The sequence below is a fragment of the Schistocerca gregaria genome, chromosome 5, assembly GCF_023897955.1.
Source record: "Schistocerca gregaria isolate iqSchGreg1 chromosome 5, iqSchGreg1.2, whole genome shotgun sequence".
In the NCBI taxonomy this organism is placed as follows: domain Eukaryota; kingdom Metazoa; phylum Arthropoda; class Insecta; order Orthoptera; family Acrididae; genus Schistocerca; species Schistocerca gregaria.
Genome location: NC_064924.1, coordinates 227,290,901 through 227,314,511, shown reverse-complemented (window position 1 = coordinate 227,314,511; position 23,611 = coordinate 227,290,901). Strand labels below are relative to the sequence as shown.

The 23,611-nt window shown below is 43.3% G+C and overlaps 1 protein-coding gene across 2 annotated transcripts in view; it reads left to right on the top strand.

Annotated features, from left to right (window-relative positions):
- The window catches only part of LOC126272742 (limbic system-associated membrane protein), an 848,332-nt gene that overhangs the window by 603,244 nt on the left and 221,477 nt on the right, over nt 1–23,611 (top strand). For both annotated transcript variants that reach the window (XM_049975800.1, XM_049975799.1), the window contains exon 5: nt 8,154–8,251. In XM_049975800.1, the coding sequence (XP_049831757.1) occupies nt 8,154–8,251 (98 nt within the window). The remainder of the gene's footprint in view (nt 1–8,153; nt 8,252–23,611) is intronic.

Below are 23,611 nucleotides of genomic sequence, written 5' to 3'. Positions count from 1 at the left end.
TTGCAAACCTCTTATGAGAAAATCAAATTTATAACAAACTTCAAGGCAGCCCGAAAAGTAATGAAAACTCAATATTGAAAAATTGAGAGAAGTAACAAGCGAAAGCTTCTAGGAGAAAGAGACCATTAAAGAAAGAGTTAATAAGATGAAAACAGCATATACAATGAAAAATCAATATCTATCGATACTAAACTTACACATTACTCTACAATATCTCGCCCATAAGCACTTCATGCAGAATTTTTGACCCTGAACTAAAAGGCAATAACGGAAGAACTGATAAACACAGTAACAAAATTACTAAGAAAAATTTTGGGACCAGTTAAAGACCAAAAACCCAATACTGAAGACGTCATAACAGTGAACTTTATTAACGTATTGAGAAAAGTTACCTAGACGATTACGAAAAGAAGAATAAAAAAAATTGTTCAAATGGCTCTGAACACTATGCGACTTAACTTCTGAGGTCATCAGTCGCCTAGAATTTAGAACTAATTAAACTTAACAAACCTAAGGACATCACACACATCCATGTCCGAGGCAGGATTCGAACCTGCGACCGTACAGGTCGCTCGGTTCCAGACTCGGTTCCAGACTCGGTTCCAGAACCGCAAGGCCGCTCCGGCCGGCAAAGAAGAATAACTTTATATGGTCACGTCCAAATGATTAATCCCTACAGACTGACAAAAAGACCATTGACTTTCTTTGGTAAAGTAAGAGTGGATAACACATGGAGCACAAAAGTAGTAAGGGACATGGGTGAACCCCTAATCACTCCATAACATAACTTCTTCTCGGCTGGGTCCGTAGTTTGCATAATGTCATAACATGACACCATCTTTATACTTTCACAACATTACCTGCAAATAGTTTCACGATAAGCGAATTTCGGCTTTTGAGGAACCATTATCACTTTAGAAATAAATTACAGGACTCCAGAGGTTTCCAAGAAAAAAGAAAGAAAGAACATTGGATCTGATTGGACAAAAGAAGGAAGAGAGAAACGTCGAGAAATTACGAGAATAATGTGGAAGAAAAGAAAGGAGAAACACTCCATAGCGGCTCATACGTAGAAGAAGGAGAAGGTAATTTCTGCAGGAAGTTAAGAAAAGGGAAGGGAAGACGATGTCTGATGACTACTGTAAATTTTTCGTAACGAAAGTTGTCGGATGTCTTTGTACTTTATAACCCTAAAGACAAAATTATTGAAGGCCTACACGAAATTGACTGTAGCGCTACTCAGCGGTGTTCACCGACAGGAGTGTCTGCTGTATGGCGGCACTTTCTCTGTCGAAGCGATGCGTCAAATTCTGCTTCGCTTTCACGGGCGACATTTATCATTCAAAGCAATAACTCACTTCCCCGCGGTATGTATATTGTCATTCTTTTGCCTCTCTCGATGCCTTTGACAAATTCCCATCTAACATGTGCAAACATTGGCTGACGAACTGCCGAAGCTGAATTTATCTCTGGAGAGAAAATTATACTTTGGAACATTCATCTGAGTATTCACGCACCATTTTATTTACTTTTCTGTCCATCCTTTAACGTTTAAATATTGGAAAAAAAGCTCGTTATTTATAGCGCACGATAAAGCCGCCCTTCTGAAAGAATTGCTGGGCTGTAAATCACAAAGAAAGAACAAACGGTGCAAATTTCCTTGCCGAAGGCGAAACATATGACTGCGTAGTTGAACGAACAGCTCTAAACGTCGTTCCAAGATTGTACTAGCAGATCACGTTGACCCCTGACTTTTCAATGACTTTTTTATGTAAAACGTAAACGCCCTTTATCTATATCTTTTAAGCCATCATATTAGAGAACATTGGCCTTAATGACATAGGAAATATCGTCCAGTTCAATTAGTTGAAAATTTTCCAAGGCACGCTGGTTCCTTAATTTAGTCAAGTATGACGCGTCTGGGATATATTGCATACACTGTGTCTCTTACGTTCTTCTGAACAAATCACGGCAGCAATAAAAACTGCGGTAATTTTAACACATCTAGAAATGGTTCTAGCACTTTCGTCTGGATGTAGTCTTCTAAGTACCTCTCATAGCGATCTCATTTGTTAAATCAGACTTTAACAGTAAAAAAACGGGTCTAGTTCTGTGTGTCCGTTTCTTTATAAAATGCTAATGACCGAGAGCTGAAAGATTCAGGTTTCTAATCCCGGTCCAGTAAACAGTTTTAGTGTGTCCGGAAGTTCCAAAACAATTCACACTCTGGTCTAGAGTACAGATTCTTTCTGTAAGTATTTCGATACGTATCCATGCGCGGGTATCTGGGGAACGTGCGCAGACGCGCTGTCTTTTTAAAGTCTGTGGACTTGAGAAAGGAAAGACACCATTTTCTAGGCCTTCATGATGAACTTGTTACGTCTGTACGTTATAAACTGAAGAGTCTACGAGATATTGTTCTACAGGGGGCAAGAATATATTATTGAATTTATAAAAATGGTTCATATGGCTCTAAGCACTGTGGGAGTTAACATCTGAGGTCATCAGTCCGCTAGACTGAGAAGTACTTAAACCTAACTAGCCTAAGGACATAATACACATCCATGCTCGAGGCAAAATTCGAACCTGCGACCGTAGCAGCAGCGCGGTTCCGGATTAAACCGCATAGAACCTCTCGGCCACAGCTGCCGGCATTGAATTAACAACTGTTAAGGGCGACCTAGGCGACGTTTAGCAATACAGGCAATCAAGAGAAACGGATGCACATGCAGATGCTGGGAGATGAAAGGTGTAATGCCGAACATTATGGAGACTGTAAATACACTGGTGTCCATAACGTAAGGACGAAACTAACTTTCGCATGACGTGTCGCTGCCAAGCAACATACCTCGATAAAATTTCGACCAAACATAGAAAGGACTGCTCTAGTAAAGCCCGATGGAGAACAATATTGTACAGAAGGCAACTCAAATACGCAATGAGATAAACAGAAATGATACTTTTGTTCAGAGCCAATAATTACACTGAATTCACCGCGGTTCTTGATGATCTTGGACGTTACAAACGGCGGGAAATGGTTCTTAACCGAGTGTCTGATCACCAGGGACGGCAGTGCATGCTCTACAACGTGCTCCCACGGGGTCACATGGCTGGTAAAGAGTTTTTGAGGTAGGGCGTTCCATTCACACACTGGTGTGGCTGACAACAGCTGGAATGTTGGTGGCTCATGCAAACGTGATGCCTTACACCTCCCCCAATACATCCCACACATGCTCGATGGACGTCGGGCGAACGTGCGGGCCAGTCCATTCTCCAGGTATCCAGTTTTTCCAAGAGCCCCTTCTCTGCTGTTGGACGCGGTCACGATTTGTCATCCATAAAAATTAAGCCAACGCCGAATGCACCCCAGAAATGACGCGCAAATGGGAGAAGTTCAGTGTCACAATGATATCGACTAGTGAATGTACCTTGTTCCAAGATTTGAAGCTCAGTATGCCCATGCAACTTTATCCCTCCTCGCACCGTAACACTTGGGCCACGGAAACAAACATGTTCGATAATACTGGACGTACCCTCATATGGTGAGAAGTGGAAACACGTAATGCACACAGGAACGTTATCGACAATGCCGGTCGATCTCTCATTTGATAAGACTCAAAACACGTCGTGTAGTGCCTTGCTTCACAGAAAACAAGAAGAAAGAAACCTGGTAAGAGGCTGTTTGTAACATCAGTCTTCATTCCCTGAAAAAAATTAGAAATTCAGTAGGCCCCATATTAGCTTTTCAGAAAGGACACGAATTTACAGTGCGGTCATACAGCTACAGATATATTTTTTGTTTTTTTGTTTCAGAAGATTTTATCGTGTGACTGGCAGCGTTATAGATATCAGTCACAGTAACTATCGTACACGCCTTCTGAGACAACCCTATGTCGCTTACGTTGCATGACAGATTTCTAAGTACTTAGGCTTCTGTTACCCAATACAATGTAGACCTCTGTTCCTATGTCGCAGTATCCTGAGCGTAATTTTTCCTAATACCATGTCAGTCAATGAATGATTATTGTGTGTAGTGATGCTGTATTAAAGCTGATTTATTTCAATAGAAGAAGAGGTTAAGGAGAAATGTGCTCCAATGGATGTTGTGCACGCACTCTACGTATTCCCAATAGTCAAGAGAAGTTTCCCATACTTTTTATCCACGTCAGTGATCTGTCTCCTAACCTCTCGACTGTCTTCAAATCGTCTGACTTACTTCATACAGAGAGATCGATAGTGTTAGATGGTAAGTGTTTTAATCGCTCAGCAGTCTTCTTCGGTATATAACTGTTCCGTCTATGACCACAATAATTTCGGAATTCTTTCACGAAAACGATTCACTTTTCTTGTGATTAAATGTTCTTCTCCATACTCAGGAATCTTAGTGGGTGACGACACCACCTCACTAGAATACATTCAGTATTATTACGCTCTGTAAGTCCATTTGTTTTTACTGCTCAAAACTGGAAGATAACGTCGCTTTAAGCCACTGTGAATTGCGAGTGTATTTCTGTAGATTTATTTATCGAATTTATTTGTACATCGTCAGCGAAGCGGCTTTCTCGTGTTCAGAGCACCTCAGTTTGACGTGCCTCCTTCATCCCCGTAATAAATTATCGCCGTTTACAGCGTTTTCTTGACTTGTTGCGGTGATATTATACTTTTGTTCCAGTGCAAGTCGAGATTTCTAACGGTAACAACGGTGTTGTGTGTGTGTGTGTGTGTGTGGAGTGAATGGACGTCACTTGACCTTAACTCCAACGGAGTCCCACATGGAGGCTACTCTTCCTTAAAAAATTAATAAAGCCCAAATTAACAAAATTCGGCATAGCTGCTATCAGTTATGATTCTGCAGACACCCACACTTCTGTTGAGGAATGTAATGTTTCGTTTAATACCTGTAATACTTTAGCACTGCCTGTTTATTAGGCTTTTTTGTGTATCCAACTTTAATCCTCCTAATAATATTTAATACTTGCCTAAACAGCAACACAGAAACCCACATTTACGCTCTCATATATAAAGTTGTCATATTCTGTAAAAACGACCTTGAAACACCACGGTATCGCAATGTCACTAAATAAAATATCGAATATCCGTCATTTCGAAGCTCTCAAGGTAACTTACCTTGTATGATCTGAAAATTATTTACCAGCCCAAAGAGTGATTCATTGTGAACGTCTTCTACTAGCACAAACAGTTTTGACTGAAAAAGTTGATTTGGATTAGGCACGAGAATATTTAGTTGAGTTACCTCCATGCAGGTATTATGTTACATCTCACGGGTACTCGCTTCTACTACATGATAAAATCAGTAATTCAGTGAATTAAATCTATAATGGATGCGAATCTGAAATAAAGATATGAGATTTGCATTGACTTTAGAATTATTGTTCCGTTACATAAAATAAACCGGGTAAGGAGGAGGAGGAGGAGAAGATTAGTGTTTAACGTGTCGTCGACAACGAGGTCATTAGAGGCTGAGTACAAGCTCAGATTAGGGAAGGTTGGAGAAGGAAAGCGGCCGTGCCCTTTCAAAGAACCATCCCGGCTTGGGCCTGAAACGACTTAGGGAAATTACGGAAACCTAAAGCAGGATGGCCGGAGACAGGTTTGAACCGTCGTCCTCCAGAATGCGAGTCCAGTGTGCTAACCACAGCCCCACCCCGTTCGGTAAAAAACCGATTAAGGTTACTCGGAATTACCACTCTCACTGCAGTCATACAAAGACCAGTCACTTGACGTATGTTTGAAAAGATCAATTCATTGAGTTTAAACCTGATGTCGAAACAGAAACAACAAGTAAACAAAACGGAATCTGGGCCACACTTATCGAAACGGCAACGCCACTCTGTTACTCATTCGATGACATTGCTTAAGCAACCACAATGTTCCCGAATAACACATCAGGACGTAAAGTAACTCCTTACCTTGTGTTGCAGAACAGGTGCAAAGACGGAAGCAGTATATGCTTGTTATAATCGCTTCCATTAATAGACGTTCACTCCTGTTTTCACGTTCGGCTCCCACATCCGTTACCATTCCATATCACTCACGAGCAAAAAACACATCCCTTCCAGAGAAGACTAAACGGAACGTGCTGAAGCACAACGCCTGGTTTTCCTTCAAAACAAACAAGCTGCCTCCCAAGACATTAGCCAAAGCCGCACACGCCTCACAGACCTCAGCTAAATATAATGGGTAGTCGAGGCATCCGTGAATATGTGGAAATCGATTAACGTGCCACAGGTAAACAAGGACGTGCTGAAAATTACTTCCTCCGAATTTTTAATGTGAGCACTCTTAAGGCATTTTAAATAAACTTTTTTTTAACATTCTGCATATTTATTTCTCAACATTGTCACCTTGGCGACGAACAAATTTTTTCGCAGCTAGAGAACAGTTTGCTTATACGGTCACTGTTGATTATTTGACATTGCTGACAGAGCCATAGCCTAACTTCTGCTTTTATCGCTTCATTACTATCAAACTGAAGTCCTCGAAGGCGTCCTTTTTGTAAACAGATGTAATTCGGATGGGCCCAAGCCGGAACTGTGTGGAGAATGAGCGATGACAGTGAACCTAAGGCGTCGAATTGTTGCAGATGTCGCAGCGCTCGTGGTCTTGTCTTATCACGCGGAAGGAGAGGGTATTTCATATGTGGACGGGCTCTTCATATTCGTGCTTTCAGTCTTCTGAGGATCTCTCACATACCGTCATAGCTACGTTACACAGCGCCATTTTACACACTACGATTCGGAGCCCACTGGCGGCAGAGGTTTATACTACTTGCATCAGCGAAGCGGGAAAATCGGTAGAGTAATATGCCTCACACGTAGTACCTCAACCGGCATTGACAATAACTTAAATTCAGATGCACAGCTTTTCAGCAGGCTCTCGTCATGGTAGAAATCGCTCACGAGACGAAGCTACATGTAAATAGAACACAAGAAAGATAGCTAATTATAATGAAAACTTTTCAAAGCGATGATGGTTCAAATGGCTCTGAGCAATATGGGACTTAACATCTGAGGTCATCAGTTCCCTGCAACTTAGAACTACGTAAACATAAACTAACCAAAGGACATCACACGCATCCATGCCCGAGGCAGGATTCGAACATGCGACCATAGCGGTCGCGCGGTTCCAGACTGAAGCGCCTAGAACCGCTCGGCCACTAACGGCCGGCTTTCAAAGCGATGACCATTTGTCTTCGTTATGATTAGAGATTTGGTAGAAAATATGATGAAATCATGGGAAAGTTCAGCGAAAAGGGAACAAGTATTTTTTTAACACAGCAATGCGAAGTCTGAAAACTAGTTTTTATGTGAGAAAGATAGACTCTTAAAGGAATCTGTTGTACGTACGAGACAAGTGTTGCCCAACTATTTGAACCTTTCATTGTTTGAGCCATCCGTCTTATGAATGGTTTGCCGGATTTATTCCACTATCTGTCTTCCTCCGGCAACGGTTTTCCCGCAGTGGCTGCACCGGTTCCCGTCAGATCACCGAAGTTAAGCGCTGTCGCGCGTAGTCGGCTCTTGGATGGGTGAACATCCAGGCAGCCATGTACTGTTGACATTTTTCGGGGTGCACTCAGCCTCGTGATGTCAATTGAGGAAATACTCGACCTATTAGTAGCGGCTTCGGTCAAGAATACCATCATAACGACCGGGAGAGCGGTGTGCTGACCCCACGCCCCTCCTATCCGCATCCTTCACTGAGGATGACACGGCGGTCGGATGGTCCCGGTAGGCCACTTATGGCCTCACGACGGAGTGCTCTGTCTTTCTCTACATCTCTAATTGGTACCATGGAATTTATTCACTGATATCTTAAGGTATGTCCTATCATCCTGTGATTTCTTCTATATTTTCCATATGTTTCTTTACTCGCTGATTCTGCGGAGAACCTCGTTTTTATTTACCTTGTCAACCCACCTAATTTTCAACATTCGTAGCAGCACGTCTCAAACGCTTCGATTCTCCCCTGTTACGGTTTTCCCACAGTCCACGATTCAGTACCATAGAGTGCTGTGCTCCAAACGTACAGTACATTCTCAGAAATTTCTTCCTCAAATTACGGCCGATTTTTGATACTAGCATCCTTCTCTCTCTTTCCATTAACAGCATTTCCCTGTTGGTATGTTTCAGATCCGCCTGAGATCGAAGTGGAGCGCAGCTGGGTTCACTCCGGTGAGGGCTACGAGGCTCAGCTGGTCTGCATCGTGCACGCAGAACCGCAGGCGGATGTAAGTACAGCACGTTTTGTCTCAAATAACAGCTCTGCAGGGACGTGGCAGGAGAGCCATTTCTGTTGGTGCAGAATCGGTGCATTGAGTACGATATAAGACGTCTGACACTGATGTTACAAAACATTTGAAATTAAAATATTGTCGTAAATAGTTAATACCTAACTGAGAAGTATTCAGTGACAAATCTGTAAATGGTAAAGTAGTGTCCAATAGTGGAAAAAAATTAGTAGCCCAGGAGAATGTAAAAGTAATTGAATAACGTAATAAATGCAGAATATGATTGAAAGAGAAACCAGGCGAGGGCGAAGGTGGTGAAATGTATGTTAAGAAGTTTAACATTAAAGTAGGGAAAGATGCAGTAGTTCACGCTGTTAAACAATTCCTCTACGAAATTTGATTACACGAGCTGCCCGGAACTTAGCTAAAGTAGACTGGAATAGACAAACGAAACTCTGTTCATGCCAAAAGCTGAAGAGAACCTTAGTAACCAGCTCCTGGAAGATCATGTCCGTCTCACTTCATTGTGTGGATGTAATAGTATAATCTGTAAAAACTCGAAAAGAACATATTGAGTTCATTTCAAATCTAGCTCCATTGAAAGCGGTTTAAAATTTAACACACAGTGGCTGTGCACTGTGCGCGCCGTCTGTTGCCTATCGGTGGGATCTCGCTTTGCCTGGTGTTATATAGGTGAGGGTGCTCATATACTGTTTGGTTGATAGGCTGCGTACTTAATAATAAGCGTCGATTAGATGTGTACAAAAGTATATCTGAGGATGGAACGTGAAAAGTGCATCTTAAGATGGGATTTGAAGCCTCTAAATCGATCATGGAATAAAAAAGATGTGAAATAACGTCTGCTGCCTGCAGCTACTGTAATTATTATTCTTGCATGATAAAAAGTACAGTAAACTGCCCAGCTTCTCTTTGCTCCACGAAATGACACACGAAATTTAAATATCCAAGGTGTCTCACTTAATGAACATACTAAGAAAACAAGAAATGACGCACTACGAAGGAATTATCCGAATGGGACGGAATCAGTAGATGTGGAGTACATATGCGACAAACAAAACTCTAGAGTTCCATAAAAAGAGGATGATTTATTCAAGAGAAAGAGTTTCAAACCTTGAGCAAGTCAGTAGCGCATTGGTCCACATCGGCCCTCATGCAAGCAGTTACTGAATGACAGACTTCTTGGTGACCTCCTGAGGAATATTGTGCCAAATCCTGTCCAACTGGCGCGTTAGATCGTCAAAATACCGTGGTAGTTGAAACGTATTCACTTGGGAAGAGCTCCGGCGACCTTGCTGGCGAAGTATGGTTTGCGACGCACGAAAAGAAGCAGTAGAAACTTTCCTCGCCGTGTGCGGGTGGGCGTTGTCTTGCTGAAATGCAAGCCCAGCATGGTTTGCCATGAAGGGCAACAAAACAGGACGTAGAATATCGTCTCCGTATCTGTGAGATAAGGGTGCCACGGATGAAAACCAAAGAAATAGAACCCTAGACCATCACTCCTACTTGTCGGGCCTTATGGTGCGCGATTGCCAGGTGGATATCCCGCGGCTGTCCGAGGCTTCTCCAGGTACGTCTTCGGCTTCGAATCCCACTGACTTTAGTATAATTGTCTTTAGTGGTGAGCTCCTCTTCGAATTAAACCCCAATGACCACCGAAGACATGCGTACATTCCGGACAGCAGGGGTGTACTAACCTGGCTGCGGTCCTCCATACTGCCCGACAACCGGGAGTGATCGTCTGAGTTGCTACTTGTTTTAATAGCAGGACCCCTTCGCTTGTCATCCGCGAGTTTATACTGTTTGTAATCATGCTTTCCGAACCGTATGTAGGCCAGTACGGTGTCCAAATCTCTCGCCAATTGGACAATTGTGGGCACGGTCCACCAATTATTTCGATGTTTTGACGATCTAACTCGCCAACTGGACAGAATTCAGCGCGATATCCCTCAGGGCATCCAACGCCTCTATTACTCAAATGCCAAGCCAAATAACTGGTTCCGTTATTGACTTGCTCAATTTGTGGAACATTTCCTCTTGAAGAAGTTACCTCATTTTTCTGAAATTGTAATAGTTTGTTTTTATGTAGTCTACATTTACTCAATATCTACCGATTTCCGTCCCATTCGGATATTCTTCGTGGTGCGTCGTTTTGTTTTGCTTTGTGTGTACTGCCATTAGTTCAAGATACGTAGCTAAAATTTTCAGTATGCATTGAACTGGGGACATAGAACTACGTCCCCGTCATATCCCTCAGTGGTACACAACCCCACAACAGGCCACAGCAGTCCATCCAACCCATCGCCGAACCACACCGAACCCACCATTATTGTGCGGTGCGGTTCGGTCCCCAGTGCCATCCCCCCCCCCCCCCCCCCCCCCTCCCATACCCCGGGAACGTCTCATACCAGACGACAATCGCCGACACAGTGGAACTGAGGCGGAATAAGGGGAACCAGCCCGCTTTCGCCGATGGAGATGGAAAACCGCCTGAAAAGCCATCCACAGGCTGTCGGGCACACTAGACCTCAACACGATTCTGCCAGGCGGATTCGTGTCAGGGATCAGCACGCCTTCCCTCTCGGGAAGCAGCGCGTAGACCGCGCGGATAGCCGGGTGTGCCTTCTGAATGCTTATAAGTACTAAATTTCGTACTCATTGAAGTACTACAGGAAATAAGTTCGAGGAGTCATAGTGGTAGACTCAGCACCCGCCCAAGGCAGTTAAAGAAGTGAAAGCAGTAGTCTTGATTGGTGCTCAAAGTTTACCTCGTGAAGTTAGCTGTTACTGCAGTGGAAACTGCCATGCTCCAACCGACCTTAATTAACAGTAATGACGAACGGTTCCTCCAACATGCAATGATTGGAGCCCTTTTACTGACTGGCCAGCACATGTCTAATGTAACAATAATTTCATACACCTGAAGATGGGATTTTAAAGTCCCGAAACTGGATGTGGTTTGTATACATATTAAGACAATTGAAGCGGATGTCTCTAAATTAACTGCCATGCCTCTCAATTGTAGATATCCTACGTACCAAATCCTGTGTAAAGAAGTGACCTAGATTATTTTGAGGCAGATGCAACATTCCCTCAGTTGCTGCGCTCCGGCAGACTTTTTCAGAGACGGTGAACACTGGCAGAACCCAACGGGCGGGAAATTCTCTCCTATTCTAAACTCAAAACGTCAGGCATTGTATTGGTCTACGACTGATTTTTCATTTTTTTCCACTATCACCTGGACTGCGATCTTCCAGTCTTCCAGGTGAGGTGCCTCCTCTTCTCTTACGATTCCTGGTTCTACGTACGGAGATGGTCTGTTGCATCTTTCTTGTTGCTTCACACTTCTTTGACCACATTGCAGCGTGTGCGCTACTTAACCACAGTTTCATATGATACTCACTTATTACCGCCATTTCAGCCGACTTCACATTGATTGTTGCAGCAGCCGGCCGGGATGGTCGAACGGTTCTAGGCGCTACAGCCTGGAACCGAGCGACCGCTACGGTCGCAGGTTCGAAACCTGCCTCGGGCATGGATGTGTGTTATGTCCTTAGGTTAGTTAGGTTTAAGTAGTTCTGAGTTCTAGGGGACTGATGAACTTAGAAGTTAAGTCCCATAGTGGTCAGAGGCATTTTTTGATTGTTGCAGGATTGATCCCTTCAAGTGCAGAACACGAATTATCGCACGATAATCTGCAAGCAAATTTGCAACAAAATTATCACCTTCATCTTCTGAATCATCTACAATAGGGAGGGCACAACAACAACGTATACTTCTTAATAATGGTGTGTTTGCACAAAAACATGCATCTGTGTCCTTATTTCTTAATCTGAGGTGGAGAAATTACCCAAAAACAATAATAAGGACTTTTGCTTATTAAATGAATTTTAATATTTGAAGAATACGTTATAATGACTGTTTTTGCCAATTTCGTGTTAATTTAGACAAGCATAATTCACAAATTGACCAAATATATTCTTTGAATGAAATGACAGTAAACTGCACAGTAATTTTGAATCTGCTTTGGCAATACGTGCTTTGCGGAAAATTACACATAGTAAGTAAGCACATTGTTGGCCATGGCATTGGTGTATTAAGTCTAATTTTTTCGCCTGCTTGAAGAGCACCATTAATTATTTCGCTAATCATAGGCACATTGACACTCTCGTTGAAAATATAACATTCTGGTAACCGATAAGCTTCCAATATAAATTTCAGTTTGTCATAACGAAAATTTAATAAAATATCGTCTTCAATAGTATGTGGTAAACCAAGATATAATGCATCAGTCGCATTATTAAGGTTTCCACAAATGACACTACGTGCAAGTTTATACAAAGATTCCATTATGAAGAAGTATACTCGCTGTAGTGGTTTCCTCTGTTAGCGATGATCGAGCAACTGCAGAAGCTGAGCTCATGATGCACGGATCTGCAATTTCTCTCCCTTATATACCGAAATATCGATCGTGTTGTTAAGGCGAGTTTTTTTATTATTTATTATTTCTGCTTGTGCTACGCTCGTGCCACCTTTTTGCTGGCGTGGGTGCTTGCGCAGATAGCGTCCTAAAAGGACAACTATCTCAGCGGGACATGACCCTGGACGGATCGTGGTCCCGGCTGACCTTGTGGACACATGAAACATGAAACATGGCACTGCGTGCCGTTTCGTTTCGAGACGTCAACGGACTGAGCGATTATATTTTTATTGCTCTTGCTCCATACTACGGTACTGTGGAAGAGATTTGAGTGTGTACCATTTCTGCAGACATGTAATGCAAGATAACGAAAAAAATTACATTACTTTAATTTTTATGATTGATAATTAAAATTTTATGAATACTTCTCGTATTACTTTGACATTTCTGTCTACAATTTCTAGCCACTAATGAGTTTGAAAATGAGAGAATACAGTCTTGTGAAGCTTGTCAAACTCTACGGCATGAAATTACAGATTCGCAAACTAAGGCTGGCAATATCCTTTATCGGAAGACAAGCAAAAAGTACATTTTTCACTTCTTCACCTCGTTACCTGTGGACCCAGGTTGCTTACAAATGGATAAAAGTATTACGAGCAATGACCATGTAGACAAAGTCTCACATCTTTGTTAACATTCACTTGTCATAAACTTTATTTTCATACCTCACTGATATATTGTGGGTGTCTACATCTGTACAGCAAAGATTACAGTATTGTAGGTTGTTGTACGTGGACTTTTCTTCCCATCTCTCTATTTTCGTTCAAGCCTTAGTGATGTGAAGAAATTCCCGGTAAAAATTTTCGGCAGCAGAAAGGAAAGAATAGTTGAATATGAGGTGGTGTAATAGCCCAAGAAGTATTAACTTACAAGACGGCCGTGTTAGCTAATTAAGATTCTGTTGCTTGAAGTTCTGTATAACGGCGCTGAATTTCAACCAGACATGGTGCACACATCACCTACTGTCTGGTAAACATCGCTGTGGGGATAAGAACCATCTACTTGTCAAAGGGGTGGCAGTGGGAGTGAAAAAGCATTGCAACCCCACGGCGGCCGAAAACCTATATTTTATCCATCCAGTGTATGAGAATGATAGCACTTAGTAACTTGCAACGAACTTTACACATAATTACAAACCCTTTCGTGACTTTCTTTCACTGATAACTCTCACAAAATGGTGAAAAGAAAAAAAGTTTACCTCTTACTACATTTTCACTGTTCATGCCGCAAAACTGCCGCACCAGGTATGACGTTTTAATTTATTACTTCTTTACTACTAGCTATATTCACGTCACTTATTCTAGACAGTATTCACATATACCACTTAAGGTACAAGTTAAATTATAACACCGTACAAATCACAGTTCAGGAGATATAATTAACACTGGGATGTGTGAAAAACTGCCGCGTAATGCATGAGGTTAAAATTTGTTACGTCTTCGCCGCTAACTTTGTTCGCAAGACATTTCGCAGACAGTACCCACATATGCAGTTGAATATACGTTAAAAAATACGTCATTCTTGGACCCGTAGTTCAGGAGATATGACGTCATTAACACTGAGATGCGTGAAAAACTACCGCATCATGCATGACGTTTTTTTTAATTCATTACTTCTTTACTATTAACTCTATTCGCAATACATTTCGCAAACACTAGCCATGTGTGCCACTATATGTACATGCAACATCGTATCATTGTCAGACACGTAGTTCAAGATGCACAACATTATAAACATTGAGCAGCGTGAAAGTGAAACTACAGGACATAATTGGCAAGAGATACAAGTGACATATGTTTACAAATACGTGTGAAATACGTTAAATATATGTCTAGTATATTTGACATGTGCGTACACGGGAACAGCCACAAGTAAAAAGCTCGTCCTAAACCCTCAGAAGAATTTCAACCAAAATAGATACGTATATTAACTACGATCTGGGAAGATATACTATGGGGGTAAGAACCACCAGCCTCTTATTGGGGTGGAGGATAACGTGAAGACAGAAGGGGAGGAAGAAAAGATGGGCATACAGAGAGGGGAAGGGCACAGGAAGGAGAGGGGAGAAAGGAGAGAGTGGAGGAGGTAATGGACAGAGAAAGGGAAGCGGTGAGGATGGGCAGAGAAAGGGGAGAAGAATCTTTTTTTTTTTTTTTTTTTTTGAAATTTGTGATAAGTTCCTATAGGACCAAACTGCTAAGGTCATCGGTCCCTAGGCTTACACACTACTTAATCTAACTCAAACTAATCTAAGCTAAGAACAATACGCACACCCATGCCCGAGGGAGGACTCGAGCCTCCGACGAGGGGTACGGACCGAACCGTGGCACGGCGCCCAAGACCACGCGGCTAACCGGCGCGGCTTAAAGGGGAGAGGAAGATGTGGAATTGAAGTGCCGGAGGAGGAGGTGGACAGGGGGGAAAGAACAGGTGACAGAGAGACGACGGAGGAGCAGTTGGACAGAGGGGGTAACGAACGGATGGACAGATCGAGGATGGAGAAGCGAGGAGCAGATGGATAGAGAGAGAGGAAGGAAGAGGTGGACAGAGTGTGGGGGAGGGAGGAGTGGGCAGAGAGATAGGTTGGATGAAACGGACAAAGGTGGAGTGATAGAAGACTGCAATAAATACTACTCGGGTGTTGCCTGGTACTCAGTATCTCAATATAGGAATAACTGTACATTTCTTACATGAAGAAGACGCAACGTTGCATGTTATTTACCTTCCAATAGTCGGCCTGCGGAAATTCATGCCCGCGCTGCTGCAGGGTTCAGAGTAGCGCGACAGGATAAGCCGTAGTCGCCATCCGTCCAAGCGTATTATAACAACATCAACAAGAGCGGAGCAACGGCGCATTAACTGATACCTCCTGCCGTAGGCTTAATTGGAGCTCAAAGTTTACCTTGTGAAGCTGGCCGCTACTGCAGCGGAAACTACTGTGCCTCCGACCGACCTTAATTGGGTAATTGCTGGCAGTGCACTCGCGTAAAGCGGCGAAGAAGGCCAGACGTGGCATCAGCTACGGCTCTGCCCGCTCGCAATTATCTCGATATTACGGCGTCTGTGTCTGCACTGGCCTGACGACCGCCGACATCGCGAGCCATGAATGGAATTAGCTGCGCACCGGACTCATGACGGAACTTTAATTTCCGTAATAGCGTACGGGCTCGGAGGTGGCTGAAGATAAGGGGAGCCCCAAGACGAGCGGGGGAGACCCGGCAGCCTGTTGCGGCCTGGAAAGCCATTGTGTGTTGAGATCCGGTGGATCCGCTTATTACACGACGTTAGATGTCAGTCATGCCATTCCGTCGCGCGTACCGTAGGCTGTATGTCGGACACGAGACAGTTACTAGAGTAATTTGTATAACGGGGAAAGGTTCACAATTAGTATTTTTGCCGATGAAGGTTATTTCTGACAAAAATAATATTTTAAATCCTCCAGACTGTGGCTAAGCCATGTCTCCATAATATTTTTTCTTCCAGGAGTGAGTCTTTCATGTTTAGCAGGAGAACTCCTGTGAAGATTGAGAAGTAGGATATGAAGTACTCGCGAAAGTACAGCTGTGAGGGCAGGTCGTCAGTCGTGACTGGGTAGCTCAGTTGGTAGAGCATTTTTCCGCAAAAGGCAAGGATCTCGAGTTCGAGTGTCGGTCCGCAATACAGTTTTAATGTGCCAGGAAGCTTCATATCACCGCTCACTCCGCTGCTTCATCTGCAAAGCATATGCAGGGTAATGTCGCTAAGGAGCTATAAAGGTCATGAGGACGCGATGGCCAGAAATTCATGGTCCAGTGCTACAGCACTCCGTTTTCAGGCCACAAGTGGCCCATCGGGACCATCCGACCGCCGTGTCATCCTCAGTTGAGGATGCGGATAGGATGGGCGTGTGGTCAGCACACCGCTATCCCGGTCGTTATGATGGTTTTCTTTGACCGGATCCGCTACTATTCGGTCGAGTAGCTCCTCATTTGGCATCACGAGGCTGAGTGCACCCCGAAAAATGGCAAAAGAGCATGGTGGCTGATGGTCACCCATCCAAATGCCGGCCACGCCCGACAGCGCTTAACTTCGGTGATCTCACGGGAACCGGTATATCCACTGCGGCAAGGCTGTTTATTAATTCATCACGCCTGTACAGTACAATGCAGTGAACGACGTGCTGTGATAAGATTGCCGTTAGGCATGGTGCTCGAAATGCTGCAGCCCTCCGCCCCCATAACGGGCCTTTAAACATGCATGAACCTGACACAGCACCGACTGGCGCAAACTTTCAAATGATCTATTGTGCAGCCGAATGGCAGAATGCATGCATTGTTGCAGTGTCTCCACGCCCGCGATGGCCTCTGCATACAAAATTTCTTTCAGGTGCCCCTTCAGGTGGAAATGTAACGAGGTTCGGCGTTTGGGCCAACCACGCGACAGATCCATCTCGACCGCTTCGTTGGCCGGGGTAGATGATGTCTAGATGCCGACACACGGAATTGTGGATGTCAGCCGCAGTGACACAATTTAGTAGCCACATTATCCTTCGTACCATCGAAGACACGTTGTCCAGTGACGGATGTAGCAATGCTAACATTGTTCTACGGACCACAGATATTGACAGCTGTGCGTCTCGTATATGCAAGCACAAACAATCATCCGACATCATGTGGAAAGTTATATCATAGTTAAGTTCTACAGATAGATGGAATGCAATTTGTTTCGACAACCACTAGTAAGTATTTAGTTTATAAATATCTTCAACATTCCGCGGCCCTGTCAGCGACTGTGTAAATATTAATTTTAATAATTAACAGCCTCAGTTGCACCGTTTGCAATAACAGTAACTACCGTCTTTCCATAGTGGACATCGTCAAGCTAAAACTACAAATCCATAAATTATCGTCAGACTATAAAACTTATGTGGAACTGCCTCGGCCCCACTTCGCGACCGCGATGCGGCAGCTACGAGTCCACTATAGAAAGACGGTAGTTACTGTTATTATGAAATAGGTTGGGTTATCTCGACCAAAACGTATGTCAATTCTAGACAAACGGTGCAAGTGAAACTGTTGATTATTAAAATTAAAATTAATACATAGTTTATGGCTGACATCATCTAAGCGTTATATGGATTATTACTTATCATATGATATCGAATAACTGCCTGCCTGCGAAGCCGTGACACTGTGTTTACTTTGTTACCTGCGAGCCACAACATACAAAGTCCGATCTGTTTGTAGCAAAACGACTCTTTATCAACATCCAAGAAGTTGTGCATAAGATGTTATGAGAAGAGACTACCCAGTTCATACATTTTGATACCCAGAGGTCTAGCGGCAGATTATGGGCTACAATGCCCGAAACTGGTCCCACAGAAACATCTGAATAAATGGAATAAAATTAAAATAAGCAGCTTTTGGCGAAAATTAAGATACAAACCCATCTTGCGCAGCATAACTGTACAGCGCTTACGTTTCGAAGCCTTTAGCATTTTTAAAACGATGACCGTTTCATGTGTACGTCTGCACGCAAGAAAACCTCTCCTCTAGGAACTGGGTAAATGCAATCTGGAAAGAACGACTGCCAACTGAGTATCCTGTACTGAACTCAATAAGTGACGTATTATCAGTGAACAAGAAATCATCGCCGGTGGGAAAATTTTGTTACTTGATTGAATGTGTGAATCACGACGTTCACGCAAAAAGATAAAATACTGTAAAATGGTAGATATAGTGCATTTTTCGCACCTAGAGACAGAAAGCTCAGTGTATCGGTTCCATGTTAGTCTTATAGCAAGAGACACTGAGGTAAGAATCAGTTAGACGTGGCATATCTCAGTGAGCTATTTAACATCCTATGCTGTGTTTCGTACATATACGGAAACATGGGAACACTAAAAATACAACACATTAACAACCTTAATAAAGTGTAGAAAACCTGTTGGCATTCAATGTAATCTTATACCATTTTCTTTGCAAAATATAGGCAAGTTCACTTAACGGTGATGGAGATGGATACCGATCAAGTACCCTTCTCTCCAAAGAAGACAACAAAGGCTGTATAATAGCCGGTCGCTGTGGCCGAACGGATCTAGGCGCTTCAGTCTGGAACCGCGCTGCTGCTACGGTCGGCCGGCTGGAGTGGCCGAGCGGTCCTAGGCGCTACAGTCTGGAACCGCTCGACCGCTACGGTCGCAGGTTCGAATCCTGCCTCGGGCATGGGTGTGTGTCCTTAGGCTAGTTAGGTTTAAGTAGTTCTAAGTCTAGGGGACTGATGACCTCAGATGTATGGTGACCTTGCACAGTAACTATGAGCCCCATGGATTAAAACGATACGGCTGCCGAAATCATCACTGAACCACGACATTGATCATTCTTGGGACATAAACTCTGCCAGGAGTTGAAAACAATGTGAAAGAAGACTCTTCCGACCAAATGACATTCTTTCATTGCTCCATAGTCCAGGTTTCATAGCTTCCGCCCCTCGTCTTCCTGTTACGAACGTTTGCATCATTTATAAGTGGTTTTAGAGATCCTTCAAGTCCCTGCTTCTGATACTCCTTTCTCGTTTTTTGGTGCTGACAGACCTCGCGAGTCCGGCATTCAGCACCGCACCGACTTTTGCAGCTGTCGTCACCTTATTTTTCGCCACAGTTCTCGTCAATGACCATCGTTACCCTCTTTCAGTCCAAAATTTCGTCCACATTGCGAATTAGTGGATGTCGTTTTTCCGCTTTCCCTACATGCGGTAGAAATATTCGATAAGGTGGCTCTTAAAACACCAATCACTGCCGCTGCCTTGGTTAGGGAAGCACCCACTACACTAGCACCTACAATTTGCCCACTTCCGACATAATGCACTTACAAATACAAGAAACACTGATCTGGCCTGTTAAGGACATTTTACACACGTGCTGTTCGTGCTCAAATACAACAGCGCAAATTGCTATGCTAGCATCTGCTTTTATGTTCGAGCACGCATTTCTTGCGGTGTTTCCATATTCAGGTCCAACCCTTGAGTGTGATCCCATTTCATTATCGGAAGATCTTTCTCCTTTTTGTGATACAAGGAATAAAAAGTGGTACATTTTGTAGTTCAGATGTTCAAATGTGTGTGAAAATCTTATGGGACTTAACTGCTAAAGCCATCAGTCCCTATGCTTACACGCTACTTAACCTAAATTATTCTAGGGACAAACACACACACACCCATGCCAGAGGGAGGACTCGAAGCTCAGCCGCACAGTCCACGACTGCAGCGTCTTAGACCGCTAGACTAAACATTTTGTAGTATCCTCGTCGTCACTGTAGAGTCTTGTACTGCAAGGAAGATAGGGAGTGGATGTCGTTACGGGTGGCCGGTAGCCTCTTTCTATAACACAAATGCGCACGTGGACTAACACGGTTCTTTATTTACATGAATTGGATACTTAATTTGAATAATGTGTTGTGGTACAAGCTCATCACTAATTGTGGTCTCGAGGTTCTAGGCGCGCAGTCCGGAACCGTGCGACTGCTACGGTCGCCGGTTCGAATCCTGCCTCGGGCATGGATGTGTGTGATGTCATTAGGTTAGTTAGGTTTAAGTAGTTCTAGGGGACTGATGAGCACAGCAGTTGAGTCCCATAGTGCTCAGAGCCATTTGAACCATCTTGCTATTAAAACTTTAGTCTCACTGCTAGTGTCGCTAAAGGCACTGATCTGGTCGCTACGTACTGCCGTAGCCTGTGACGTGAAGTGAGCCCACACTGCAACTAACTAACAGACGCCAAACTGGAGAGTGAATCAGTTAGGCCCTTTGGTCAGCGGCGGCGGCCTAAATACTTGCTGTTGAGAGGGAGCTGGCGGCGTGTTGCTTGTCTGTCTCTGGCCTCTCTCGTGATAGGTGCGCTTGCACCAGCGCCTACTATCTATGTTCGCGCTACATCTTTGCCGATCGCTTAAGCCAGCATACATTAACTTTTTCTGAAAAGGAGTCAACGGTGACTACCCGTCGTTCATGCCAAATTAATCAGAAATTATCGCTGAAAATGACCGCAGTTTTGCCAGTAGAGTCCGCGTTCGCCATATATGTACCTCGAAAAGTTTAATAAAATGAAAAAAATTATTAAAGAAACGGGTATAGCTCTTGTCAATATTTTGCAGGTTAGTTGAGGGTTTACACTGAGTGAATTTAGATATTCATGGGAAAGTTAAAATATTATGGAGTACTAGACACAGCAGATTCATGTTTCCTATATTATCTGCTAGAAATAAATCAGAGTAGAACTTGCATGTTCATCTCTTAGGAGTGGGAAAAGAATTTTAAGTAATCAGACATAATTGGGGTTTCTATCTTAGGTCCCCTATTGTTTCTGACATACAAAAAAAATTATCTTTCACTGTTCAGAAAATGCTTTTTTTTCAGGCAATAGAAGTACAGGAATGAAAATAAATACCAGCCCTTTTTGTGCAAGGGCAGCTATAAAAATATTTTAAGACAGTCCAAAGTGAAAGATTCATTCTGGAAATAACCCCTTACATAGTGCCTAATGCATTTTGCCGTAGCTGTACAACTTCGTGTAAAGCTCAGAAAGCAGACAGAAGTGAAGCTGTGAAGAACCTGGATTGCTCAGTCGGTAAGAGAATTGCCTGGGAAAGGCAAGGTTCTGGGTTCGAGTAACGGTCCACCACACAATATGTCAAGAAGTTTTTGTATTTATTTGCCTGTTGGTCGGAGCCCACTGTACATCCGACAAAAACGATGTACTTAGCTGACGACAGAGTATGCAAGCTATTTAAGGAATTTTCCTCGCCATGCCGTTCGGTCACAAATGGGAATGGAATGTTGTTCGTAGTCAGATATAGCTACAAATAAGTTTATGATGAATGGTTTGTATCTGTACAATATTCTTGCAGTTATCCTCCTCCTGCCGTTCTGTCTCTCTTTTACAATTTGCTTCTTCCCCTTTTTCCGTCTAAAGTCTTTCTTCAACTTTAATATTTTGAAAATGAGATAATTAAGATTATTCACACAGATCGGTGAGATCTAACAGCAACGAAGCGTCCGTAACGACTTTAGCCTCACCCAGATTCGGAACTGACCCCGGCAATGCAGTGTTGTGAAACAGCGGTGTTGCGTCAGGAACCATTAGCGCGAAATTGGCACCAGTGCAGCGAGCAGACGCTAAGGGAGTTACGCCGTTACGGACGGCTGATCTGCTTCGTTAGGGGGATTCTGTTACGAAACTACTCCGTACTTAATTATGCAGTGCCAGAAACATTTCTACTGCTGTGCGCTACTGATTTTACTTGGAAATCCATAGATACTTTTGCTGTTCATAATTAGAGGCTATATAACACGAGGTGTCTCGTGGTATTCAACTTCATGAAACAAACTTACGCTCAAGGGCCTGTGTAAAACAAATATATAACGTGCAGGAGACCGGACAAATTGCGAAGTGTACCAAAAGCATAGATATTTGCAAAACCCAGGAGATGCCATGATTAGACGTAGGTAGGTAAAGTGGTAATAGACAAGCAGTAAGCAACTTTGAATATTTATTCAACAGTAAGATTTAGCTTCCTGTACTTTCTGTGTTTGACAAAGGACAATCGAACGGAATACTATAGCAAAGCGTAGCACCAAATGATATAGGTTATTTCACAAGCTGGATGACGCCGTGTTATAGCGCCAAAACAGTCATTCCTAGGGAGTGCAGTGGTTTATTTGTGAATCCTAATGTAGTGCACAAGGAAACTGTACGGGATAAAAGTGAACAGCTTCCAACAAACACTGAACGAAACAAAATTTTTAACGAAAATATGACCATTTCTCTGAAGTTTGTGAGTGACAGCGCTACTTTTTGTCAAATACTGTGACAAGCAATTAAAATCTGTCGCCAGCAGCCACTGCCTTTAGCTGCTTAGGTAATTACGTATCTATTTGGAACGCGAAATTTGAGTCGGAATGAGTTTTTTTCGTCATACCAAAATCAACTAACAAATCTCTAATAACTGTAACGATTCTAACTATGACCTGTGTGTCACATTTAGTCGCTACGGTAGCAAAAGCTTATGAAACTGAAGAAGAAAAAAAATTCTGCGCCAGTCAGAATCCCTCTCAACAGATGCAGAGTATTGCAAGCGCAGTTTTCACGACGAAGACCAAAGTGTATGAATTTATTATTGCGATAAATCTCTCAACAACTATACCGTAGTAACACTAATCAAAAAATTGTCACCCCTACGGTCCTAATAGCTTTGTAACTTATCGCCATCCTAGTTAATACGTAACTTGTCCCTATTTCCATCCGATAAATGGAGGAAAGAAGGATCTACGACATGTGACCGGAAATGCATGCCATGGTATATGAAGCCGACGAATGAAAGTTCCTCTGACCACGTGCCGTTTGTTCCTTGTGCGTAGCAGACTGTGTGACTGGCGTAGCGTACTGCAAGCAGCAGGATCATCCGATATTCGTGTCGGCAACAAGCCGAGATGGTGTTTGTGTACGCCCAAGCAGAAGGAAATGGTTGTGAAGTAGCACGGCTATACCAAAACGAGTACGCTCACAGTCACCAACCGCATCACACACCATTTCAATTCCTTTTGGGAGTTTGTGTAATCAAGGGTCCATTCAGACAGACGGACGTGGAGGGAGCGGCCGGATAGTGCGTACACGAGATCTGGAGGACCAGGTTCTAAAGGATATTGAGACGAACCCTAGTACAAGCTTCCGGCAAGTGACCCACAAACATGGTGTAAGCCAAGGAACGATTACGTGTATCCTGCATGACAACCGCTACTATCCGTATCAACTGCAACGACTGAATTAACCAGAGGCTGAGACGGCTCTGCGACGGTATCGGATGCGAATTTATCGAACCCCGCTATTG